We start from the raw sequence: 26,613 nt of genomic DNA, 5'->3' as shown, positions 1-26,613 counted from the left end.
AAGCATAACACTTTGAACGGGTGACTACAGGAGAGAAAAGTGGTGTTTAAATAGGTGAGTGATTACAAACAGCTGTGCAGCGTATTCTACACACGTTGCGTACGTTGCGTACGTTGCGTACGCCGCGTACGCTGCACAGGCTGCATAGGCTGCGTACGCTGCGTATTTTGCGTACGCTGCGTAGATTGCGTACACTGCGGTACGCCAGATGCGGACCTACGCCGCGTCATACACGCACGGGGGACGCGCCGGCGCGTCCACGGACAGCAGACGCGACCCTAGCCGAAGAGGAGGAGGTGGGACCGCGACACTGCCGTGTGCGCCCGGCGGGGACCGCCGCGGAGTAGTCGGGACCAGGCGTGGCAGCCCTGGCGTCAGAGGTAGGGACGGCGGCACGCGTGACACATAGTAACATAGTTCATAAGGTTGAAAAAAGACCAAAGTCCATCAAGTTCAACCTATATACATATTGTGTCCCTACTGTGTTTATCCAGAGGAAGGCAAAAAACCCTTATGAAGCAGATGCCAATTGCCCCATACCAGGGGGAAAATTCCTTCCCGACTCCAAATATGGCAATCAGAATAAATCCTTGGATCAACGTTCTGTCCCTATTAATCTAATATCTATGACATGACATTGATCAGAAAAGTGTTACTGTTGAAAAGGACTATTGTAGCTGGAAATAGCTATTTTATAATATCTTCATAGATGTATTACTGTGTTCCAATGGCACGTTATGTTCACTAAACCAAGTTTAAGTTCAAAAGGCTAATTGTTCGGTAGAAAACCCTTTTGCAATTATGTTACAGCTAAAAATGTCCTTGTTTTCCATGAGTGCATATACCGTGTAATAAATAGCATTATTAGTTTTATTATTAATAAATAGCAAATATGTAAATATAGTAGTAGAATGAATGCTTCTCTGTTATATATATATAATTAATAAAATGTTAGTAATTTGCTTATGATCGACTGCGGTTCAAAAGCAAAAAATGTAGCCACTTAAAAAGTCTAAGTAAAGCCACACCTTTAACCACATCTCTAACCATACCTGATACAACCAAAGTGTCCCCTGTTTAGCCATGTGAAATGCTAGGAGGCATGTCAATGGTAAAGTGTTTCTATCAAGATATAAGAGGACCCTTTTTTGTAAATTAATGTTATCCAAACATTAAGCAATTATGTAAAATGATGCTAAAGAAATTAGGTTTCCTCTAACACTCCTCATGTTCTTCATTATGAGACATCATTTAAATTGATTTTAGATCTCATACTACAATCTTTTAATTATGGTTGCACTTCGAGAATAGTACTCATAATCACAAGTAGGCTCTTTCATTTCAATGATCCTGACTTTTGAATGTGATGTTTATTCCCAAGAAATACCTTTTTTCTACGTGCACGAATGCATCCATTTATTGTACATTCTTATTTTATACCTAAGCAGTTTTGTCTTCTGGGCTAAGCTTAGAACTTAAATTGGGTAAAACATCTTCTCACAAAGAATTGAAGGGCATTTAAATCAAGATTACGTAGATTTAGAACAAGGGTCTTGAAATAGAGCAAAGTGGTTAGTACAAGAATCATTTTTTATAAACAGAATCAATTATTTAAACCTACCCTGGATTGCTTTTTCTATCCAAGATTGAATTTTCCATTACACATATTTTAATAGCAATTATATTTTCATAAATATGAAACATAATTAAAATAAATGGGGATTGTGTTTTGGGGGGCAGAAAAAAACCCAACAAATTTAACATTATCCTTGCATCAGGCTTTTGCCCCAACAGTTGATATTTTTTAGTATTAGTATTTTAATTAGTATTATATTTTTTGAGCTTAGACTTTTCCTTGTTTCTCTTTGGTTATTTATTCAGCAACACAACCCTACTCTTTAGGACATCTGTTTCCTCTGTGTGTTTAGACTTCTTTAATCCTTGAGTTCGCCTTGCTTTCTTATTCTACAGTTAACTCTTTAATGCCTTAACTCCACATTTGTTTTAATTCCTGTTTGATGTGTACCAACTTTCCTCTCCACTTTTTTGTTCAAGTATTTGATAGCAATACAAACTTATTAGCTTATCTAAAGGAGGATGATTGCAGCTGAATTACTGTTTACCTGTTAAGAGAAAGATAAAATCCATCTTCTTAATACCCACAACCTGCATTCTGAAGGAAAACATCTGTTTCCCCCAGCTTCAAGATCTCCAGGCAATTGACTTCTCCACATGACCCTCAACTTCTGTCTCATTACCCCAGCCTACTGCATGTTCATCTTTTTGTAAATTTTGCATATTGTCAATTTTTAATGTTACTCTTCAATTCTCACCTACTGCCCTCCCCTATTGTACTAACATGGACGCAATATGGTTTTAGTCTTTTATAGCAGGAAATATTGGCAGACATGAAGGGTGAAATATCAAATTATGTCAAATTATGTGCTTCTACTAGCAGTTATATTAGTAGGTATATATTTTTCATTGGTATGTAAAATTAAAATTGTTGACATACCGTATATTCTTTTTTTAAAGGCTTTAAACCAACTCTTGCTTAACAAGCAAGTCAATGAAGGGTTAGCAATCATCTGCACCATTGTTCTTCCATTGAGTGGAACTTCCCTGTCTAGTAAAACCAAGGATTTGCCCAAACTGAAAAGAATATGATAAGCGGGTGATTAAACATAAAGCAAATAAGCATTTTTCCCAATAATATTAACTGTGGTTGGTGGGAGAAGCTAAGTGATAGGAAAAGCCACTCCCCTATTTTCATTCCTTCATACATACGTACAAATTACATATATGTGATACTGCTTTGCATTCATTATGTTCTTGTGAAAAATGTTACATTTCTCTCACTCCTTTTAGCCAATATGAATATGCTGTTATATTGTATGTATTATTTATGAGGATGTTTGGAAGCCATGTGAACCCACACAAAGAACAAAAACATTAAAAATGCTGAGCTGAGCATAAAATGAATAATATCATCACAGTATATTCAGCCATAGCATTCCCTATCTGCCAAGGCTGCTTTACAAAACATTATTCATTAGCCTAAAGACAGCTATATCCAGTTTGAGAAAGCTATAGTGTTTATTTAATCAGTCTGACAATTTTACAGCCTAACTATTTTTAGGAGTAGTGAAACACTCCTAAATTGCTTATTTTCTGTTTACTAAAGTAATTTTATTTGTTTCTATGGGAACCTCAGCAAGTGTCATGGTATCGTTCCATGCGATGGCTTCAAGGCACAATCAAAAGACTTAAATAGCACAATTATATAAAATGAGTGGATTGTCTTTTTTACCCTTTGCTTAACATTCCCTAGTTTTTTTATATGCATGAATGATTGTAAATGATGGGCCATAAATGGCATGTGAATGAGATTTGGTAAATTGGCATATGACAGTGAGCTAGTGGTGGTCGGAATCCCTCATCTCCATCCCACCAGAATGTCTGATTATTGCCAGAGACCATCACATGTACGCAGGATGATGTTTTTAATATTTGTTATAACCTAAAAAGGTTAAACATTTTAATCATTGTCTGTATCTGCTGTATCCATTGGTAAAACCTTGTCCTGGCTCTCATTCTGATGTAATGATCCACAAGTATCAAGGAAATGTACTGAATGATTCACTGGGGGGGGGGAAGCTTTTTTGTTATTGCGCTCATGCAATTTATTTTTCTGGGGCGTACATTTTAGTTTTTGTCTTAACAAACTGTTCATTTGTAGACAGACACTTACATTTTCTAAGAAATATTATTTTGTTTGATAAAGAATAATTCTTTTTAATAATTTGTATTTCTTATTTTGTAAAGAAATAAGAACGGGATATATACATGTGTGTGTGTGTATATCTATCTATCTATCTATCTATCTATATATATATATATATATATATATATATATATATATATATATATATATATATATAGATATATAGATATATATATCTATATATATATATATATATAGATATAGATATATATATGTATACACTTTGTTTTTTTTGTTTTTTTGCCGATACCAAATTGTAACAAATCATTTTTAATTATTAATTTACTATTAAAAAATTAAGGGTTTTTTTGTGCATATCTTAAGTACAATGTATAACTATTTTGTAAAGACTATGTTGATATCAAGTATTACTGTGCCTTTAACTTTGTTGAAAATTCTTTTTATATTTCAGGATCCACCTTCCTTTGCAGGACTCATGTAATACCAGTGAAAAACCAAGAAGGCGTAGCCATGATGTTTATAATGAACTTTGAATATGTAAACAAAGCAGAAAGTCCTGGTTCTCCGGAGAAACTAAGCCAAATCCTTCCAGTCAAGGAGGAAAATCGTAAGTAACAAGTAGTACCTTCTATAAGATCTTTTTTTGCAGTAGCAAAATTATCTGTTATTAGTAAAGACATATACATACCACTTCATTGAATTACTAGCCTTCATTTAACCATTCATAGGTCTTACAATTAGTATACACGTTTGTTAAACTCTGTCATGTGAACAAGTAAAATTAACTGTCAGGCCCATTCAGGCTGCGAAGCTGCTTCTTTCTAATTTCCCCTGTCTCGCTACAGCTCCCCTGTACAGGCCCTGAACCAGGCCTTGTCCAACTCCACTGTTGCACAATAACTCCTGAATTCCATCATTGGGCACTCTGGGTTATTACAGTCGTCTGTATAGACCCCATTCATGACATTAACATTAATCATTTAACTCCAAGGTCGCCCTACTTAGGAAAGACCATTATGGTACTCAAATCCCTCTATCCTCCTCTTATGTCCATCTTTTGTGGAGGGATATGCAGTCTTGTATGTTCCAAGGATGTGTATATAAGCAAAAGAATACATGTTAATACATTCAATTGCATGATTGAAGTACATTATTTAAAAAAAAATGTTTATTAGTTTATATGAATAGTTATTAAATAATGACAATTTTTCTATTTAATCGACCTTAAAGCTGGTCGAGTAGGGGCTACCCCTGGACTCACAAGAAACATTCTCCAGCACTCAGGAGTGGAAAAAACCCAATTTTGGAGGAAACCTCTGAGGAAATCATAAATAGGTCATGGTCACATAAGAAGGCTCTGTAATGCCCCACCGACTCACCAAACCTATTACCACACCCTCAGCGACTAACGAGTAATATTTTTCTCAATCATCAAGGAAGCATAAATTGGATCTCCCTTCATCATAAGATAATATATTTTACATTGAATATATTCATAGTTTGATATTTCATGAGTCAAAGACTCAAGAGACTTTATCAGAACACCTGTATGCAGACATCGGTGCAAGAATGAAGCACAAATATTGAATTTTTTAAAAGTAAGAAAAGTAGATTAAGAAATAGGAATAACAAAATCTTAAGTGTCCCTGTTTAGGAGGGACAGTCCCTATTTCCAAATCCCTCTTTCCATTTTTGATGTCCCTCTTTTGAAGAACCTCGGAGTGAAAAGTAAAGGACAACCAGCTAAAACAGAAGCTATGGTCATTTAAATGATGGGAGGTATGCCGCTGAAGTTGGCTGTTAACAATGTATGGTGAAGTCAGCGAGTTAAAATTTTTACAGTTTAGTGAATAAACCACTTCCACATAGTAAGTGTTCTCCAGGAAATTTTTTTCATTTTTTAGGACACTTAGGCTAGGTTTCCACTTGGGTTTTTGTCCTGCGTTTTTTTTCTTGATGAAAAACGCCAAGAAAACTGCCACTGCATTTTTCTGCGTTTTGGCGTTTTTTTCTGGAGTTTTTTCTGGCGTTTTAGCCTTTCTGTGGAAATTGCTTTTTTTGACCTTAGGCAGTTTTTTCAGCCTTTACAAGTTAGAAGTTTCACCCAGCTAAAAGGGATTAGGATAAATGGCAAGTATCTGCCCCCTGATGTCATTTACTTGGTAGAGTTCTACTTAAACCCCCCCGGCGGACCCTTTTGTTACTTTTCTGTGGTTTGTAAGGCCTGCTTTATTCCGAATGTCTGCTCCTCTAGGAAGATTGGCCCCAAATGATGGTGCAAATTGTTTGCTGTTGCTTTTGGCACGCAGGATCCAGTTGATGCGTCGCGTATGTTTGTTTGTAATGGCATGTTTGTTCCAAATGGTGTAGAATTCAATATGAACTTTGTTTTGTGTGAAACTGTTTGTTTCCAGCCTATTTCTCGTAGGACACACAGATACCGGGTCCATCCTCTGCATTGTAACTGTGGAAAAAACGCCATAAAAACGCCAAGGCAATAAACCCACATGGCTTTTTCATGGCGTTTTTTCTCTCCCATAGACTTCTATTGGAGAAAAACGCCAAGATTTCCTTGCAAAAAACGCCAGAGTGTCAACATGCTGCGATTCTGAAAAACTGCCACAGAACCCAAAAAAGCAGAAAAACGCCAAAGAGGACTGAAAAAACGCCAAACAAAAAAACGCCAAGTGGATATGGCATTCTGCGATTTCCTATTGAAGAACAGCTAACATCTGGCTGCTGCGTTTTTTCACTAAAAAAACGCCAGGTGGCGCTATTGGCGTTTTTATGGGCGTTTTTAGCTAAAAAAAACCAAGTGGAAACCTAGCCTTAGGGAGGGGATGCAAGTTATTCACAAGTACAAAAGAACATGCCCTGTATGTAAAGTTAGTTATAAATTAAGAGTACATTTTATACATGCAATGCATATTGTACTTGAGAACAAGAGCAATCTCAACATATTGTTCCTGGTAAAGCTTTCTAAGATAAATAATATAATGCTTAATGGTCTTTTATTGATCAAGAACATTTTCAAGTAATGTATAAGTTCCATTTGATAAAATGATAATAGGAATTTGGATTTCATTCAGCTCCAGAGCTTTAAAAGGCGTTTATATTGTAATTTCAGTTTGCTAAGTACTTTAGGAAGCATAAAAACATCTAGAGATGATATTATTATGAATGCTAATGGACTGTAAATAAAATAAATCTGCCTGAAATGAAATAATACAAAATCTATATGATATCTTAAACATAATAGAAATATTTGCATTGCTACTTTAAAGGAGCTGGAATGTTATGTTTTGGTCATTTACCAATTAAACATTTTTATTATGTATTATCTCTGCCTTTTAGCATATAGAAAATACATTTTCAGTATCTTACTTGGTGGTTCCTGAAGTTCCCAGGTTATGCTTCCAGGAGTGACTTTGTGAGGGGTTGGGGCTACATATGTGTAGGTGTACGGCTAGACTCATTCAACCTTTAGTGGGTGTGGAGTGCCAGGGAAGTGGGCAGGCAGCAGTCAGAAAGTGAGTGTGGGCAGGGAGTGTGTGGTCAAATGCTTGTCAAAAAGAGACTGACCTGGAGACGCGGAAAAGCATGGCTTTACCCGTAGACTCTGGATCAGACCTGGAAACTTCCCAGGTATAGACATTAGTCACTAGAAATGTTGTGCATTCATGTACTCTTGATGTGTAAGATAAATTGTCAATAAATTAAACCTGGGGCTCTCTTCTTTCACCTACCGGCCTGGTTGAGGATACTTAGTGGCATCACAGTGTCCCAAAACTAATAGGTGATTTAATATCTTTGAGTCTATTCAGATTATAGGGATGGTAAAAGAAGCTGCGTAGTCTGGAATACAAAGGAGCCAGGTAGCCAGATTTTACTAGTGGTGTCTACATTTACACACTATTTTACATTAACCTCTATGGTAACTTACCTGCCTAGTTCCAAAAAAAAAAAAAAGCTGGCTCCCATATACTTTTATCTAGCCCTTAAATAAACTAACATTTGTAAAGCCTCATGGGTATTTGAAATACAACCAGCCACTGAAAATGGAGTTTAGATTTGGTGGTGTTTTCTTGCGAAAATGGTTGATAAAGTACCAGCACCACAGACAGCTCTGTAATAGCCTAGTTTTTGGTTAGTTGTATACAGTATTCTGTCTATGGTGGGTAGTCCATATATTAATAAAATGTTGCCTTATGACAATTCTCTTGTATATGTATAAGAACAACAGAAGGCATTGCATTTTAGTTGTTCCCATACTGGATTGCACACCTTACAAGAAACATTGGTTATATTTTTTTTCTTGGCACATTTTGTTATAGTCAATGTGCAAGCTGAGCCAACAACATCCACACATCTATTTTAAAGCTCAAAGATGCTTCTGTAAATAGACTGTAGAACACTGAATTGATCACTGAGATGATCAATATCGTAACTAACAGGTAGCTTTGCTACTCCCATGACCAAAAGCTCACCGTGAACATTACTTTGTACAGTAATAGTGTAGTATTAAATAAGTGTCTTGCAATAAAACAGATATACAATGTGAGACTCTCATTCAGGCAACACTATTTATTAAATGTAGCAAACTCCAAAAAAATGTTGTATTTAAGAAAAAAAATTATTTAAAAGGACAATCATGCCATTTTTTTATGGGTTTGAGTAAAACAAATTACTCATTTCATTCTTAGTCACTACATAGGGCTGAGCATGTACTTATGTGTGCAAACATTTTTTTATGGGTCTTTGTATAAATACTATGCAGAAGTGCTAAAAAGTTGGGAGTAAACTTCAACCTAATATCTAGAAACTAAAGTAAAAGCATAATGCTGCAATATAACATTAGAACATATTTCTAATGCTGTTTTTTCAAGGCATTTTGTCTGGTTTTCCTTAAGTTTGTTTCCATTCATTCTCTCATTTCTCCATTTCCCACTGTGACATACAAAGGAGATTCTTGGAGAACAACAAATGACTTCTCTCCAAATAATTTATGAGTAGAACAGGTTGAAAGAGAAAGAATATGGAAGCTAAACGCTGCTGTATGTGTGCAGGAACAGAAGAAGGTCTCACACTCAATGTCTTAAGAGTTTGAATTAAATCCACTGTTAGATAAATATAAGTACACCACTACAATAAAGTGTGACTTTTAATACTACACAAAAAAGAGGAATTAGAGATAAAGGGGAAAAGGGAAAAAAAACAGCGTTGTTTGTTATTTTTTTCTGCTTTAAGTAAAGATGTTCAATACTAGAGTTAGGGATAATATGCCTCACCAGAACTTATGATCGTAATATCACCACGTTACTATTGCTATCTATTTTTAGGCAGGCAAAGAAGGGACAGTCTGAATAAGGTCTTAGAATTCACTATTCCTAGTAATTTCTATGTAAATTGGTATAGATTGAAAAAATGGATATGAACTAGAAACTAGATCAATTTATAATTTATGTCTATGATTCTACTGGTGCTATTAATTCTCATGAATATCATTTTATTGTAAATCAGAGGAAAAACCAGTCAAGTGGCACTTCCGCAGAAAATAATAATTCCACTTCAGTGTTTGCAATGATTTTTATTAATGCGTTGAGTTCGGTTTAGTAGAAAATCAATTCTTAATCTTTACAAATATGCTGCATGAAACTGATAACAAGAATGATTTATTGTGGAAATCTAGAATATTATGGATATTATAGAGATGAATTACACTGGCAATAGAGGGTGTAATACCAACAAAATATATATTTATGTGTAAATATATCAAGAATAATGCAAAAAGGTCTCCTAATTATCTCTGGTAATACTGTTTTATGCAAAGTATTCAAGGGGGAGCCCAACTACAGTATATTATTCACTTCAATGCCTATGATAGCTGAGTTTCCTCTTTAAATTATAGGCTTCTCCCCATTGCAAATGCATAGAGGGAGTCCGTAGAATATCCCCATATGGATTTGTCCCTCTCTCTTTGCCTTCCATCTCCTAGGTGTCCGGGAAATGTGTTCGGCTAAATAACTCCAGCACTGGCTTGTATGAAAGTTCCAGGGGGGTCTAAGGAAATGGTCTAATGCATCAGGCAGCCAAAATGGTATAAAAAAGGGACAGTGTGCTGCAGCTTCTCCTAAAAGTTATAACTTTTTCCCTACAGGTTAAAGAATACATGTTACTTAAAAAGTACCACCCTTCATTGGTGAGACTGTATGGGGACACTGGAGTGTCTTTTTTTACTCTCACAAAATCATATCATTGAATATGAGTAATTTCCTATGGTTTATCAACAGAAGTAGGGTCATGTAAAGTCTGTACTGCTAGGTTTTTTTAGCTTGGAAGACAAGGACAGTTCAACAAGGTCCCTTTGCTAATAATTTATTGAAGGTACACCTTTTTGTGAAAAAACAAAACTAAACAGACATGTACAAATAGATGGATACCATACAGACATTAACTCCTTTGCAGAGAAGAGAGTTTGGAAAAGCTTATTGTACGTATCTGCATAAATGTTTATAGGTCAGTATAACAATGCCCAGTTTGCTATTGCACTCCAGGAACATCAGACATTTTGCTGCTTCGTTATGAACCATGGACCTCTCAAAATTAAACTATGTATATATATATATATTTATATATATTATCTGTTTATATTTTCCTTGATAAAATGATTACCTTGAGGAAATAACACACTACAATCAAAATGTCTGTAGTTATTTAACAGCCATATTGAGTTGGCTGCTATCCCTGGTCATATCCAGCATTTGCCAACTGTATTTAGACAAAAGTTCTGTAATTTAAATGTTCACACCATGGACATTTCAACAGCATGTTACTTATCACACATATATGATTAGTTTAGACATTAAGTATAAAACTGAATCTCACAAGTTTCCCCAGAGCTATGCTTGTGAGATGAGTCCACACTGAGTCCTCGTGTTGAACTGGTATCTAGAAAAAGTATGGTCCATCAAGATCAGTTCTTCCACAGTAACATTTCGGATCACATATACTGCCTGCACTTGGGGACACAGTCTGAGAGATTTCTCAGGGCATTTAATAGATAGCATGTATCTTCAAAAGAATTTGTACAGATTTAGTCAATGTTGAGTAAACTGATTAAGCTGGGAGCGGGCCCTTGACGAAAGCGCCTACAATGGGAACGTGAGCATAAAAACTGGACCACGAAGCAATGGAAGAAAGTGGTCTGGTTTAATAAATGAAATTTTCTATTACATCACGTGGATGGCTGGGTGCGTCGCTTACCTGGAGAACACATGGCACCATGATGCAACCATGGAGGCCCCACCTCCCAACTTACAGGACTTTAAGGATCTGCTTCGAACATCTTGGTGGCAGATACCACAGCACACCTTCAGAGGTCTAGTAGAGTCCATGCCTCTATGGGTCAGGGCTGTTTTGACGGCAAAAGGGAAACTTACACAATATTAGGCAGGTGGTCATAATGTTATGGCTGATCAGTGTAGGAGAATCTTCAGGAACCTTCTATAATCGCTTTGCCTTCAGTCAAAGCTTAATAAAATGCTCATGGGGTCTTAATTATAGTTGAACTTCACCAAGACGGCATATTTATGCTGAAAAAGTGAGGCTAAAGAGAAGGGCATTATTAATTACTTAATAATATTCCGAAGGCCTTAATTATGCATGTACTTCCTGAAGACATTCAAATCCATACAGAACATCTGAGAATAAAGTGAAGGGTATAATGAATTGTTTAAACTTTTTTATTTTATTGAATTATTAAGGTACTAAAAGTGCTGTTTCACATTAATTACACTCTCTAGTATGGTAAGCATTTGTATGTACACCTTAGCATACCAATCACTTCATTCATTCCTTTTAGGTTTTTATCACATCGAAACACCTTTTAAGACTTTTAAGACACATTTTCAGTTTTTATGGCAACAGCCTATTGCTGCCTAGTTTTTTTGCTCATATGACAGTTAAGTGTCCCCAGCAAAAATAATCTCAACATCCATGACTTAAAAAAAAAATAACTGAAATATAAATATTTAGATTTATTAAGTAATGTAGAAATTATTTTTGCTAGGCAGCTGTATATTGGTATTCCATACAGTGTAGTTAAACACAACTAATATGTTTCGCTACAGACAAAGCAACAATGTCTTACCTTTGAAGCCCTGAAAATGAAAAGACCCAGAGAATTTGCCTTGCCTTGTATGAAAGAAAAAAAATGGCTGAGAATTATTAAAAAAATAAACTATAAAGACAATAGTGTTTAATTATAGTGTTAGGAACACATATTATGCCCAAATCATTCCACCCATCACCTTTGATTAGACCATAACAGACTAGCCTATAAGCCATCCAAAAATTGCTGTTCTTGGAAAGGGAGAGTCTCATGTTACAAACAACTTCATTTTATACCAAATATATTATCGAGCTAGTCTTATGTGTGGTCTGCGAAAATAAATACACAGTCTATGCCAAGTGGTTATCGTGTAAACTGTAAAAGTGGTATGCAAACATTAGAATACCTCTGCTAATTCCTCCACTTTCACTACTTAACAAACTGTAGTCTATACATTACCCAATAATTGCACATATAATCCATTTCATTGGTAAGAGAGATAATTAGAATGTGTCTAACATTTTACATTGGGTTTCAGAAGAAATTATGCATCCTTTAGCTTGACCTTGGCTAAATTGATTTATTTGTTTGCCTGCTGGCTCTTTTCTCTTAAGGTGTGAGAAATGAATGAGAACAATGTGTTCAAAAATATTTCAATCCAATAATGTTAATGGGATATGAAAAATAATCACAAATAAGTTACTTGTCAAAAATGGTACATTGTGTATATTATTGGCCATAAGATAAGATTAAATATTTGGATCTAACTTTACAATGTAGTCTCTTTGGTAACATCATCTGTAAAGGTGTAATGCATCGTGCCTGTTCTTTCTTTGAGGACTATGTAACACACATATTCCTGATGTCTATGAAGAACACATTTCAGTGTTTTCTTTTGTCCTGTTTATGCTTGCAGGAAAATTGTTTGGGTTCCGTTTACCATCCCTGAGACTTTTGAGCTATAGAAAGCAGTCATTGCCACAGGAGGACCCTGATGCCATTGTGGTTGATTCATCAAAGCACAGTGATGACTCTATGGCCATGAAGCACTTTAAGTCACCAACAAAAGAAAGCTGCAGTCCTTCTGAAGCCGATGACACAAAAGCGCTAATTGACTCTAATAAATGTTCACCTTTAGTTAATATAACAGGACCTCTAGACCACTCTTCACCCAAAAGGCAATGGGACCAACTCTTTCCAGACATGTTGCATGCAAGCACACACTTATCTCATGCAAGGTCAAAGGAAAGTGTTTGCAGCATGAGAAGAGCATCATCAGTCCACGATATCGAAGGATTTAGCATCCACCCCAAGAGCGTATTTAGAGATCGTCATGCAAGTGAAGGTAAGGTCTTACCAAATTCAGTACAAATATCAAGAACTATTTCCTTACATTTTAATACTATTTCATTGTAGACAATGCTGATTTATATAATATTTGCTTTTCAAATTAAAGGACAGGTTTTCTCATGGCAGATGTATTGGTAATACAACACTCTGGGTGATCATTGGAACATCTCTAACATCCCTCCTGGCTCTGTGGTTTAGCAAATCTATAAACATGATTTATAGAGGTTCAAATAATTTGGTGATATCAAGCGATAAGTGAGATTGGCTCAGAGAATGACCTCTGACATGATACCGCAGACTCTAAAGGCAGGGATACCTGCTTTGCTATGTTCAACAACTAAATAGGCTGCATTTATAGAAAAACAAGATAAAGTGAGTTTATAGTGGCATGTGGTTATATATAAGAGCTAAAAATATTTACTTAATCATGCCTGACCCCTAGCCACCGATCTTACTGTATATTATGAAAAAAACAAACAAGAGAATGATAGAACAATATACCTTATTTGCTCGATTATAAGACGACCCTGATTATAAGATGACCCCCCAAAATCTGAATATTAATTTATGAAAAAAAGAAAAAGCCTGACTATAAGACGACCCTATAGGAAAAAAAGTTTTACCAGTAAATGTTAATTGATGTAAACTATGTGAACAATTGTTTGTTAAAAAAAGCTATGATTGAGAAAAATATTTTGTTTTTATTTCCTTTTTTTTCAACCTGCCCCCCTCGTTATGCACATCTGCCCCTAGGCTTGCCACTCTGCCCCAGAAATGCCTTATACCCCCTATATGCTACTGTGCCCATGATATGCCTTTTAACCCTCTAAATGCCACTGTGCTCCATGATATGCCTTTTGACCCCTTATGTGCCACTCTGCCTCCAGGTAGAAAGCATTTCAGGAGGCAGAGTGGCGTATAGAGGGTTAAAAGGCATTTCTGGAGGCAGAGTGGCATTAAGTGGGTTAAAAGGCATTTCATAGAGCACTCTGCCTCCAGAAATGCCTTATGCCCCCGTTTAACACTCCCTCCCCCTCCCTCCTCCAAACCTACCGGTGCTTCTGAGTCCCTGGTGCTTAGTCGGGGCAGCGTGTAGAGCTCTACGCGATTCACGTAGACAACTTCCGCTCAGAAGCACCGGTAAGTTGGGGGGGCATAACACAGGCGGATCCGGGTCCCCTGCATCTGAGTCCCCGGTGCTTAGTCCGGGCAGCATGTAGAGCTGTACGCGATTCGCGCAGACAACTTCCTCTTGAACGGAAGTTGTCTACGCTAATCGTGTAGAGCTCTACACGCTGCCCGGACTAAGCACCGGGGACTCAGAAGCACCGGTAAATTGGGGGGGCATAACACAGGAGGATTCAGGTCCCCTGCATCGCTGCGGGGGATCTGGATCTTAGTCTCATAGTCAGACCTATTTGAGGTCTAATTATAAGATGACCCCGATTATAAGACGAGGGGTATTTTTCAGAGCATTTGCTCTGGAAAAAAACCTTGTCTTATAATCGAGCAAATACGGTACTTATCTTCACATGCACAAATGATTCCCTGAATGTAAACACAAACAGGTGTGGGTGCTTGTAAGTTGGCTAAAAATGCCAAATTGCAGTACAGTGGGTATTTTAATTCAATGGAGGAAGGGCATACCTACATGCCCTCACCTGAAATGTGCAAAATGTAACATTTCATGATTTCAACAACTCCTGGATTTGTAAATGTACAGGTTTTAACATGTAATGGAATGTGACTGGAGTCGAGTCAAACTAACCTTTAACTCAACTGATCACTCAGCTGGGTGAATAGACCCCAAAATGTTTGTTACTGTGTTACACTGTTAAGGATGTTAGCACACCTGTGTAACATAGGTATGTAGACTATAATTAATTATTTACAGAGTTAAAAAGTTAAAAGAATCTGACTAAACTAAACTACATAAGTGAATACATATGGAAGAGGCTAAATACATAGAGAATGAGGAGGCAGACTTCTCTCTTAACCACTTTATCAAAATAATATCATGAATCAATTCACAGACGCACTGCTTTTTAAAACAAGGATTTTTTTTATTGATCATATTTTAGATGTTCCATGCTTGTTAGGACTCAACTCCAAGGGATATAGTTTCCAAATGCTATAGGATATGTTATCTCTATTATAAGGGAAATGCATTGGCATAACCGAGAAAAAGACACCACTTAACAAAAATCTGAAACAATATTGTGTACAAATATATTTTAAATATAAATTAATTTGTATGAGTCACATTTAGTCTACATAATTAAGGCACAATTTCATTTTTTTTTTTTAAATAGGCCACTGTTAGGATGGAAAATTGAAAAAAATAACCTTGGTTAAGAAAAGTAGTTTCATATTTTAAGTATGTAAAATTACCAACAAGTAAATAGCAAAGAAGATATTTTTAGATATTGATTTTTTTTTTAAATAAAAATGTTATATTCTGTATGAATTGTATTTTTTATATTGTTTTAACATTTACACGCTAGTTGTTAAGCAATTAAATTAGAATCTAGAGTTCAAATGAAATGTTAACATTAAAGGATACATTTTGCTGGCCTTTTCAAATTTAATCAGCATTTCTAAAATTTTACAGTTTCACTACTTTCTTACTATTTTAAAACTATACAACCCTATACAAAAACAACTTTCATCTAGGAGCAGAAGGGTTGCTTCCGGCCAAATTGTCCCATATAAAAACAGCAGACAAATAGTGTGCACTGTCCAAAACCAATTTACCAAAGGAGATTATATAAATTTAGAACAAAAGGATCCAGATTATATGGAATGCTTCTAATTCTAAATACTCTGGTTGTTATATGTGGATAAACAAGTCACCACACAAAAATAAATCAGTCTACCAAAACCTCTTGCCCACTTATGCTGTGTCTTCCCAAAAAAGGTTCAAAAATCATAAGAACACAAGGTAAAGATGGCAGCTCCCATGTGTACATGATATATATATATATATATATATATATATATATATATATTTATATATATATATATATATCAATCATAATGTTCATTTTGTGTATTAGTGTAAAATATTGGATTTCACCAAGTAATAAAAACGCCCGATGGGATAAGGTACAAAGCATTTGTGTTACATTGTTCCAGCGCATATCAAGTTAATACCTTAATTGTTTCCTTTTGTATGTAATATTTGCTTTTTTGATTTTTGTATATGTTCTTCTCTCTTGTATTTTTTTTTTGTGTTTCTTAATACCAGACAATGGTCGAGATATAAAAGGTAACGTATGATTGACAAAGATTTCAGATGCCATAACGCTTGGCATGCAAATTTGCCTGTTGCATGACATAAAGAACCTGTTGCTTATGCTGACCCTATGATAACTTGGTGCATTAACGAGCCAGTATTTGTCTTTTTTTGGATGCGTAGCAAATTCTCGCCACCCATCCAAAATTCTGTTGTCTAATATACCAGAGCTTTAATGTGCTTCGTCTGCAAAGCTGTTGGTGAAAATGCAGAAAACTGTTATTCTGAAAGTGAATTGAAGTAAATTAAATGTACATACTGACTTTTTTATTCCTTACAGGCTTGCAGGTAGTAATATATTCTTTTGCTGCCAAAGTATCACTTTGTAATACACTTCTAGCCCCTCTAGTACCAAAGACATAAATTGAAATAACTAAATTGGCACCTTTCTTTATTTACTCCTCTTTTGTCTCCTTAAAAATAGTTTCTCATTCCTGGATGTCAGGGGGTATGGTTTCTTACATTAGCATTAAGATATGCCTGCATGCCTATTCTGTATCACAAGTCCCACTGAAATCGTTTGCCATATGCCAAGTTTTCAATGTAAAATATCAGAAAAAAGAAATGTTTCCAAGTTTTTGTCTTATGTTCCAGAAAATAAAGTATCAGGCAAAAAATACTACTTTAAATTTTAGAAGAAAATTATATGTCTTTTTTGGAGAATTATCTGCTACCCTTTGCCAGCTAAGCCTTTTTAAAACACAACGCAGATTTACGGGATGATGGATCTAAATTTGGGACCATCTCCAGATGTTTGGGACATTTAACAAAGATGGGATCACGAGACGATCTATAATATAGAGTGATTATTGATGTTCTTTAAGTTATCACAAAAATAAATAGTTTATTTGAAGCTTTGTATAACAGCTCTGAAACCCCGTGACCTGTAGTCTCCTAGAAGTAAGAGATTTGTCCTTCTTGCAAGGGGAAGGTGATGGGACTCTCACTAGCCTGAGTCTAATTGAAAAGCATTAACTATTTCTATTTTTGAGTTACATTATACAAGAGCTGAACTTAAGAGTTCAATCACCTTTAAAATAATTGGGGAACAAAGAATTTAGGGTTGCCAAAACAGTTTAGTGTCTACTAATCTGGAGAATTGGTGCGTATACCCCACCAGGGCCAGACTGGAGATAAAAAAGGCAGCAATGGCACTTGAAGGACGTTGGTCACCCAATGATGTAAGCATGGGCTGGATATGACACCTTTATGCTCACATAGTATACGGCCAGGCATATCCAGCTGGTTGCTGAACGTTACAGCACCTGATCGGCCGCTAGAGTGGTTCATATGAAGCGATGTCGGGCAGTGACCACCAGGCATTTTCCCCAATGTGCCAGATGGCCGTTCCTGTACCCCGTAGAACAGGTTTTATTTTGACATATTGCAAAATTGGAACATATCAGAAGCATTGGGGTTAAATAGATCATAAATGTGTATTGCTCTAATTATTGAAACCCAATCGACATCAAATGGCGAAATCTCACTTTATTTACTAATCTCTTTTTAAACATTTTTTTACAGTGCTGTTGTGAATTAGAGCCTGTGGCAAAAGCTTCTCAGTGGCGTTTCTTTGTGAAATTGCTGGTGTGCATGCTGTGTATGATTATAATGCAGTGATACATTGTATGCTTACTAACCATTGTGGGTATTTGTTTCCTGTTCTCATGAAGTTACTAATCTCCTGGTTGAATGTTTTATGATGTCAATCATCCCTTTAACTTCTGTGATATCAAAAGCTGTTATTATTATCCACAGAAAACATTTCAAGCTACATTTCAGCATTATTTTATTTTTGTTATATTTCCCAAACAAATATACTTTTAAAAGCAGCTTACATTTTGTAGAGCCCCATACATCTCCATTATATAATGATAAAGAAAAAAATAAAAATAATTTAATTTTGTATATAATGGGTAGGGAACATTATACATTAAGTTTAATGCATCACTAAATCTATGGTCCAAAATAATAATTTACAGAGTCTATACATGGCGGCTGTGTAATATCCTTGGATGTATGATTAATTGCCTTTTACATATTCTTCAACAAATGGGAGCAAATACAGACGCTTAAGAGAACCACAAATTCCACAATGCTTACATACCTGTTTGGTTTGAGGAATACTGATTAATTATCATTAAATAAAGGTGGGCTGACGAAATATTGGCTGTGAAATCATTTAAAATGATATCAGCTCACATATACCAACCCAACAAAAACATACATCATTGACATAAAGGGGACATCTAGGCTTTCTTATACATAGTTTGGTAAAATGATGCCTCTACTGGCTTACAGGAGTATAATAAATTGCAAGTTTTCAAGACTATCTAGGTCTCTTCTTCAGACAGCAGTCTCAAAAGCTTGCAATCTATTATAATTCTGTTAGCCAATAATCATCTTTACCAGATTTTCTCCTTCACTTTAAACGGCTAACACTGTACAACCGTATACTTTATAGATAGTTTGAGGCTCTTTAATTCATGTTTTTCTTAGTTCTTTTTTACAAATTTCATGTTTGCTTACCCTTATCATTGCTACTATTATTTTGAGTCACGTTTTACAATCGTAATGTCGATTCAAAGGAAGTAAGACATTTTATTAATTTAGCTAAAAGCTTTATATTTCTGTAACAATAATATTACTGATTGAACAAGATGGCAGTGATTATATGTTAATCCTTGATCTAAAAATGCACCTTTTTATATTGCATTTACCCTCAGTTTTTTTCTTTCATACAAACAAGAAATTACTGAGAAAACCCATATATATATATATATATATATTTATATATATATATATATATATATATAAAGTGATGTTGCCCTCCATACTTTAAGAAATTAAAGGTACTATTCCACCTAGACATTTTTCCCAACACCGTTGTATATGTGTTAAACGGATTCCTGTTTAATAATAATTTCTTGTTCACAACCTTAATTTGTTCCCTCTGCAATGCTCTGCTCTAAATGAGAGCGGCTGTAGGAGGTCAGACTGCTGTGATGTAATACAGAGGAGATGACTTCGGAAGAATGGCGGGACTCTGTTTCTAAGCATCTCTAGTACACCAATAAACTTTTTAATTTAGTTTGTAAGCGACAAGGGGCATTGAGAATAAGAAATAAGGCAGATATGTTTATTTTATGTCTCTTTACATGATGCGGCACTGATCTGGTGATGTTTTATGAGACACCCAAGCTGTAAGAGCACCTTTCAGTGTTATGCGAGACGTATTTAATTAATTTCAGGATTTCATTGGAAATACCCTAGTTATCGGTCGCTTAATAATAAGTACCTACATTTCTATCCAAACTAAAATGTTTGCTAGGTAATATGTTATGGTAATATATGTACTCAAACCTCTGATGGTCTGCCAAAACCAACTGGACACAATGTTTTTTGCAATATGCAAATAAGAAAATAAAACCTTTTATTTTTTTACAAATAATCCTCCCAGAGATTTCACATTCATTCATTTACAGCCTTGAATGTTATGCAAAACAGATCAACAATTTGCATAAACCAGAGGAAGGTAATATTTGTCTTACGAGGACAAATTCTAATGAAGTGTTTAACCCCTTAATGACAATTGCCGGTCCTGGCACGGCACGGAAAAGCATGTGCTTTACGACAATTGACGTGCCAGGACCGGCACGTCTTTAAACGGGTGCAGAAAGCGATCTACTATCGCTTTCTGCACCCAAAAAGCGTTGCTGAATGCCTCGACCTCGAGGCATTCAGCAACGCCGCGATCGGCACGAAGGGGCCATCTCTGGCCCCTCCACGGGGCGTCAACATCCGCCATACTTTGTATGGCGGCGGACGCCCGTTTTAAAAGCGTTTAGGAGGCGATCGACGATCGCCTCCTAAACTTAAATGGTGTCGCTGGAATGCCTCGATCAGGAGGCATCCAGCGACACCAAACACTAACCTTTTGATGGGCTGTGACCGCTCCGGAGAGCGGTCACAGCCGCAGCTGCCGGCAATCTTCGCCATCAAGGAAGATGGCCGCCGTCCTGTAACAGGAACCACAAATTTTAAAAGTTCGCTAGATAGTCCAGACCATCTAGAGAACTTTGGCTCCACTTGCAGGTTGAATACAGGTACTGCATTCACCATGCAAGTCAATGGAGCCCAGCTTTCTAATCACAGTGTGATTAGTAAAAATAAATTAAAAAATAAAATAAAATTAATAATAATTAGAAAAAAATAGTAAAAAAACAGTAAAATGTAAAAATCATTTCCCACTGATGTCACTATCAGGGGAACCTCCAAGTTGAAAAAAAATGTTAAATTTTTTAAAAAAATAAAATAAAAAAAATATATATATATATATAAAAAATATATTTTTGTGAGCAAGTCCTAAAATTAGCATATTAGCTTAAAACAATTCTCGCATGGAAAGAGTTAAAATACTGGCATATTAAATGCCCGTGGGGTGTCTACTTTTAAAAAATGTATGATTTGATGGGGTAAATTGAATGGGCCAGGTTCAACAACGTCCCAATTAACACGGGGGGAAGGATGGCCACACATCTAATTTCCAATTAGAAAAATGCACACGTACCAAATGTGGCCTTTTAGTTCCCCCAAAAAATGACACACCCATGCATGTGGGGTATCACTGCACTCAGGAGATGTTGCTGAACACATTATGGGGTGTCGTGTGACAGCGGCATATACCAGGAGCTGTAAATTCATACATAAAGTAGGTGTGTGTGGGAAAAATACACACACAAAAATATTACTGCAAACTTTGAAAAAATGCTGGTGGTAAAATATGTGCATGCAAAGAGTTAAAATACCAGCATTTAAAATACCCTGTGGTGTCTAGTTTTGAAAAATATATGGTTTTGTTGGGCACACTGAAATGGCCCGGCTCAAAGATGTACCAAATAGGGCATGGGCAGTGGATCCCAAATGCCAAAGTTCAACATTGAAAAAAGCGCATGCCCCAAATGTGGCCCTTTTGCCCCAAAACAGCCAGGCAAAATCATTCATGTGAGGTATCGCTGTACTCAGGAGATGTTGCTGAACACATATTGGGGTGTTTTGTGATAGTAACATATACGAGAACATTTTAATTCATACCTGAATTAAAATGTGTGTGGAAAACCAAATGCAAAAAAATGACTACCACAAAGTTTGACAAAGACTGGTGGTAGATATGGTGCATGGAAAGAGTTAAAATACTAGCATTTGAAATACCCTGGGGTGTCTAGTTTTCAAAAATATATGGGTTTATTGGGCACACTGAAATGGCCCGGCTCAAAGATGTACCAAATAGGGCATGGGCAGTGGATCCCCAAATGCCAAAGTTCAACATTGAAAAATGCGCATGCCCCAAATGTGGCCCTTTTGCCCCCAAACAGCCAGGCAAAATCATTCATGTGGGGTATCGCTGCGCTCAGGAGATGTTGCTGAACACATATTGGGGTGTTTTGTGATAGTGACATAAACTAGAACATTTTAATTCATACCTGAAGTAAAATGTGTATGACAAAACAAATGCAAAAAATGACTACCATAAAGTTTGACAAAGACTGGTGGTAGATATGGTGCATGGAAAGAGTTAAAATACTAGCATTTGGAATACCCTGGGCTGTCTAGTTTTCAAAAATATATGACTTGATGGGGTAAATTGCATTGGCCGGGTTCAAAGATACCCGAAATGGCACATGGGGGGAAGAATTACCAGATTTGGAAAAAATGGCTTTGAAATAGCAAAACGCTACCTGTACTTATTGCCCCATAATGGGTAGAAAAAAGCAAAAAAACATAAAAACATTGGGTATTTCTAAACTCAGGACAAATAGTAGAATCTATTTAGCAGGTTTTTTCATTACCTTTTATAGATGAGTAAAAGATTTTTCAACTAAAAGTTAGAAACAGTCATTTTTTTCTAAATTTTTCACCATATTTTATAATTTTTTTAATAGTAAATAATATGATACAATCAAAACAATGTCATCTAAAGAAAGCCCTTCTTGTCCTGAAAAAAACAATATCTAATGTGTGTGGGTTCAGTAAACGGGAAAGAAGAAAATTACAGCTAAACACAAGCAGCGCAGAAATGTTAAAAAGGCCATTGTCACAAAGGGTACAAAAAGTAAAATCAGCCTTTGTCTCGAAGGGGTTAAACACCTGTACAGTGCAGGTGTTCAAAACACAGCCACTTTTCTTACTTAAAAAGATTTACTTAAAAATGAATACATACACCCAAAAAGGATGAAGTCACTGTATAGTAATCCCATCCAATTTCCAACGTCCCTATTTCCCATTTCACTTGGGACTCATCTTAAAAAAATTATGTTTTGTAGCAAACAATATAAAACATTATTGCCTTGTGGGATGTCCTCGGTTAAAATAGCCCTACACCAGTGGGGTTAATCTTTTAGGGCCTCTTATAAGACACATTACCAGCATCCACCATAACATCACACACATCTTCCATTGCTATGTTATAATTTAAAACTTGGAAAACAAAGAAACCTTGATCTAAAAATAAAATTAACAAAATAAATTAACAAGCACTTTGTATTATGTATTACTTAGTTTTAAAGGTTTCATTTCTTAAATATATTTAAACCCACAAAGTGAAATGACACATTAACAATGTTTAGCATAGTCAAGTTATTTGATTAAATTACTAGTTACTAGCTTGTGGCTTTTCTTCTCTTTCAAATAATGATATTTTGAAGGTACTTAAAAAGTTTAAAAGCAGAGGAGCAGTGACCATCAAAGTGGAGCAGTAGCTTTACAAAAAAGGGAGGAATAACTAAATGGGGAGTAAAATCCATGCAGATCATGGGAAAGGGAAGTGAAAATAGCTGCTCCCGTCAAATTCCTATAAGGACAGGCCAAATGCATCATATAAACATTTGGATTGCCCTCAGCTGAATCACAACGCCACAAAGTGGCCCCTTAATTCCTGAAAGGATATAGAGAGTGGTAGTTGCAGAGGGTCCGGGTTTGATGATGTTTAACCATATCTGTTTAATATACTAAGTATGTTCTAAAAGCAGCACGTTCCATCGATGAGAGATTATGAGATGTTGAGTTTAGTCTTCCTTAGAAGAACAAAGCGTCGTTTCACTCTGAAATTGCGAAGCACATCTTGCCGCAGACAGTTATTGATTACATCCCACACTTACTGTTCAGCACAACCTGTGCTTAATATCTGAACACGGCCCTTCACATAACGCATTCAATGAGCTGGCACACCATGGATTAACCATAGAAGTGCATAGGCACATTTCCCCCTTCCAGTGTTGACCTGGTAAGCAGTAGTAATGTCCTTGGGTCTGGCACCCCATTGGATTGTAGGATGCCCTACGACATATATGTTAATTATACAGAAGTTGCAATGTTATTTGAAAAGAACAATTAGTTGATTAGGGCTCCCATTGGTGTAAGGGCCCACCTCAGTTGGTGGAGGTGACAAGTATGACTCCTCATGAAGATATTTCACTATAGTAGAATTATTTCATCCCTATAGCCTTCCCCTTTTTTCCTGTGAACCCTGAAAACTCTTGGGCCACCCATGATAACATACATGTTGATAAATGCTTTAACCATAATTTACATTTGACAAACCCTAGTTGTAGAATGTTTATTTATCCAGAAGTGTGTGTTCTTTGTGTCATTTCTTTCAATATGTCATTTTTTCCCAACCATGTGGCACATCCGGCACTATTGTTATCACCCATCCAGAGGCTGGCTGAAGGCAATGGGAGCTGTCATGGCCGACAGCTGTTTACTTTACCATTCTCATTCAGTGTTTATAATCTTACTATTTTTTCTCTTTCCTGCATTAATCACATATTTCTTTAACTGCTTTCAGGCCCTTTTAATCATATCAAATCCAGCCTGCTCGGCTCAACATCTGATTCAAACCTGAACAAATACAGCACCATCAACAAAATCCCCCAACTTACCTTAAACTTTACAGACATAAAAAATGAAAAAAAGGCCTCATCCCCACCATCTTCCGAGAAAACCATAATAGCACCCAAAGTTAAGGAAAGAACCCACAACGTTACAGAAAAAGTTACACAGGTAAGCCTGATCAGAGGGTAGATGGCAGTGGGGCCCTTGGGAGGTTGGAAAACATTTGGCATTATTATTGGGAGCGAGGACTAAGTTCTTGTACCAAATCTAATATAAGTGGGTGGCAAAATGACTGCTTTACTTTGAGGTGTTTTTATTACATATCTTATATCTACATCACTTTTTGTGTATTTTTTTAAATCAAAATATCGGTTCTTTTTTTAGTCTTGTAGTAATATACTTTGGTTGTGTTGTGGATATATTGCAGATTATAAGAAAGGCAACCGCTTCTCACAGATGCACATGAAATGTGTGTTTGACCTTAATTACTTGGTTTGTGATAAATAAAATTTGTTTCCGTCAGCAAACATATATTGTTTCCGTCTGTCATATTGCCCAATACTTCAAATGCAAAGTTCACAAATCTTTTATATATAAATTCTCTGATGTAGAAATGATAAAATAACCTCTTGATGGGTAATATGAATATTACCTTTTGTATCTCAAAAAAACTCATATAAAAATGTCCAAAGTGCTCATCCAAAAACAGACAGTGAGATCCAAGAGAACCGTTTCTTAACTGACTGAGGGCAAATCCTTCAGTTCATCCGAAGGGCAAACATGTGATGCCAGGGCTTCCCTTACAGTTGGAAAAGATGCAGATGCATTCCCTGATAAACCGATCAGGGTCACCTTGAGCAGTGCATCTACTTCTGCAGACCCTGTCCATAAATTGGATACATAACTTATATAAAATACACAAGAGAGACAACTTAGCCAACACACCCATGTTCCAGATAAGTAGAAACGGGTAGTACAATTTAAACTACAAACATATTTAAGGATGTAATCCTTTGTAGGAAGTATAAAGGTTTAAAGTAGCGAGGGATGTATGATAACTAGACAAGGCAGTTTTGCAGAAGGCAATGTGTGATAAAACAAAGCCTAAACCCCTTGTGTGTAATTATTCTGAATCTGACATACAAACTCAGCTTGAGTTGTAGTTGATGATCTTTCCTGCCCAAAAACAGAGATATTCAAGGTCAGTAAGAGCTCAGTAGGAAGACGCAATAGCAGCATGTGAGACAGTAGATACAATCATGCTGAAATATTGTACCAAACAGAATGGTTGTTCTCATTCTTCCATCATTAAGGTACATATGGATGCGTATAATTTTAATAGGTACAATTATCTTATAATTATTACCTTTTGGTTGTAGAAACCTCTAAGATCTACCATTTGGTGGTAAGTGATATATGCATATATTTAACTAGTAATAGTTAATTAAAACCAATAAAGGTGTTCTCCAAAAAACATTTTTACCTTGTATGGCAACAAGCTATCGGTGCCAGCAATCTCATGTTTTAAGAGCATTAGTGATTTACAGAAATGTTATTTTTTGTACTCACTAGCAACATATTTTCTATAAGACTTGTGCATTTGGATTATTAGGCACATTTGTCAATTTCGTTAGTTCACACAAATGTCCAAAAACGAGGAACAAATGAAGGAGAAAGCTCTGAATTTCGTTACTCTTGGGCAAACCTTAAACTTTATTTCAGTGGCTGAATTGGTTTATGTCACTACAAGTATTAAACTCTATAGGTAATATAGACACAGAATATCAATTCTAGTGCTAGGTGGCAGTCTTTACTGTATGTAACATCCTACAACATTAACGTATATCAGCATAAAATAACAAGTAAGATTGAGGCAGCCATGGGAAAGCAATGTAATCATTTTCTAGAAATAGAATGTAGAGCAATTCCATTCACCCACAATGAATACTTTCTTTAAATTCTTAAAATTACTTTTTAGAAAATACATTATCCATATATCTTTGTACATTAATGTGGCCCATTGCCATTTTCATGAATTACAATATTTATATTTTATTTTCAAACTTTTTGCTCGTTTACGAAATTGTCTTATTTAAGAAATAACTGATAAAGAAATTTAATGAAAAAACTTTTTTTTTGAGTAGTTAGCACTAGCTGCTAGACCTAGGGCCAGATTTAGCATAAGAGGACCAGATTTGACATAAGAGGATAGAATATACC

The 26,613-nt window shown here is 36.0% G+C and overlaps 1 protein-coding gene across 1 annotated transcript in view; it reads left to right on the top strand.

The window, feature by feature from the left end:
- Positions 1–26,613, top strand: part of LOC149285911 (voltage-gated inwardly rectifying potassium channel KCNH7-like) — a 123,910-nt gene that overhangs the window by 61,516 nt on the left and 35,781 nt on the right. The window contains exons 3-6 of the mRNA XM_089494636.1: positions 4,197–4,352; positions 12,772–13,200; positions 16,453–16,473; positions 24,347–24,561. Of these exons, the coding sequence (XP_089350762.1) occupies positions 4,197–4,352; positions 12,772–13,200; positions 16,453–16,473; positions 24,347–24,561 (821 nt within the window). The remainder of the gene's footprint in view (positions 1–4,196; positions 4,353–12,771; positions 13,201–16,452; positions 16,474–24,346; positions 24,562–26,613) is intronic.

This window comes from Sceloporus occidentalis, unplaced genomic scaffold (genome assembly GCF_023333645.1).
Source record: "Sceloporus occidentalis isolate IW3139 unplaced genomic scaffold, rSceOcc1.0.p SCAF_74, whole genome shotgun sequence".
In the NCBI taxonomy this organism is placed as follows: Eukaryota; Metazoa; Chordata; class Lepidosauria; order Squamata; family Phrynosomatidae; genus Sceloporus; species Sceloporus occidentalis.
The sequence above is the reverse complement of the archived record's forward strand: the minus strand, read 5'-3'. Positions and strand labels throughout refer to the sequence as shown.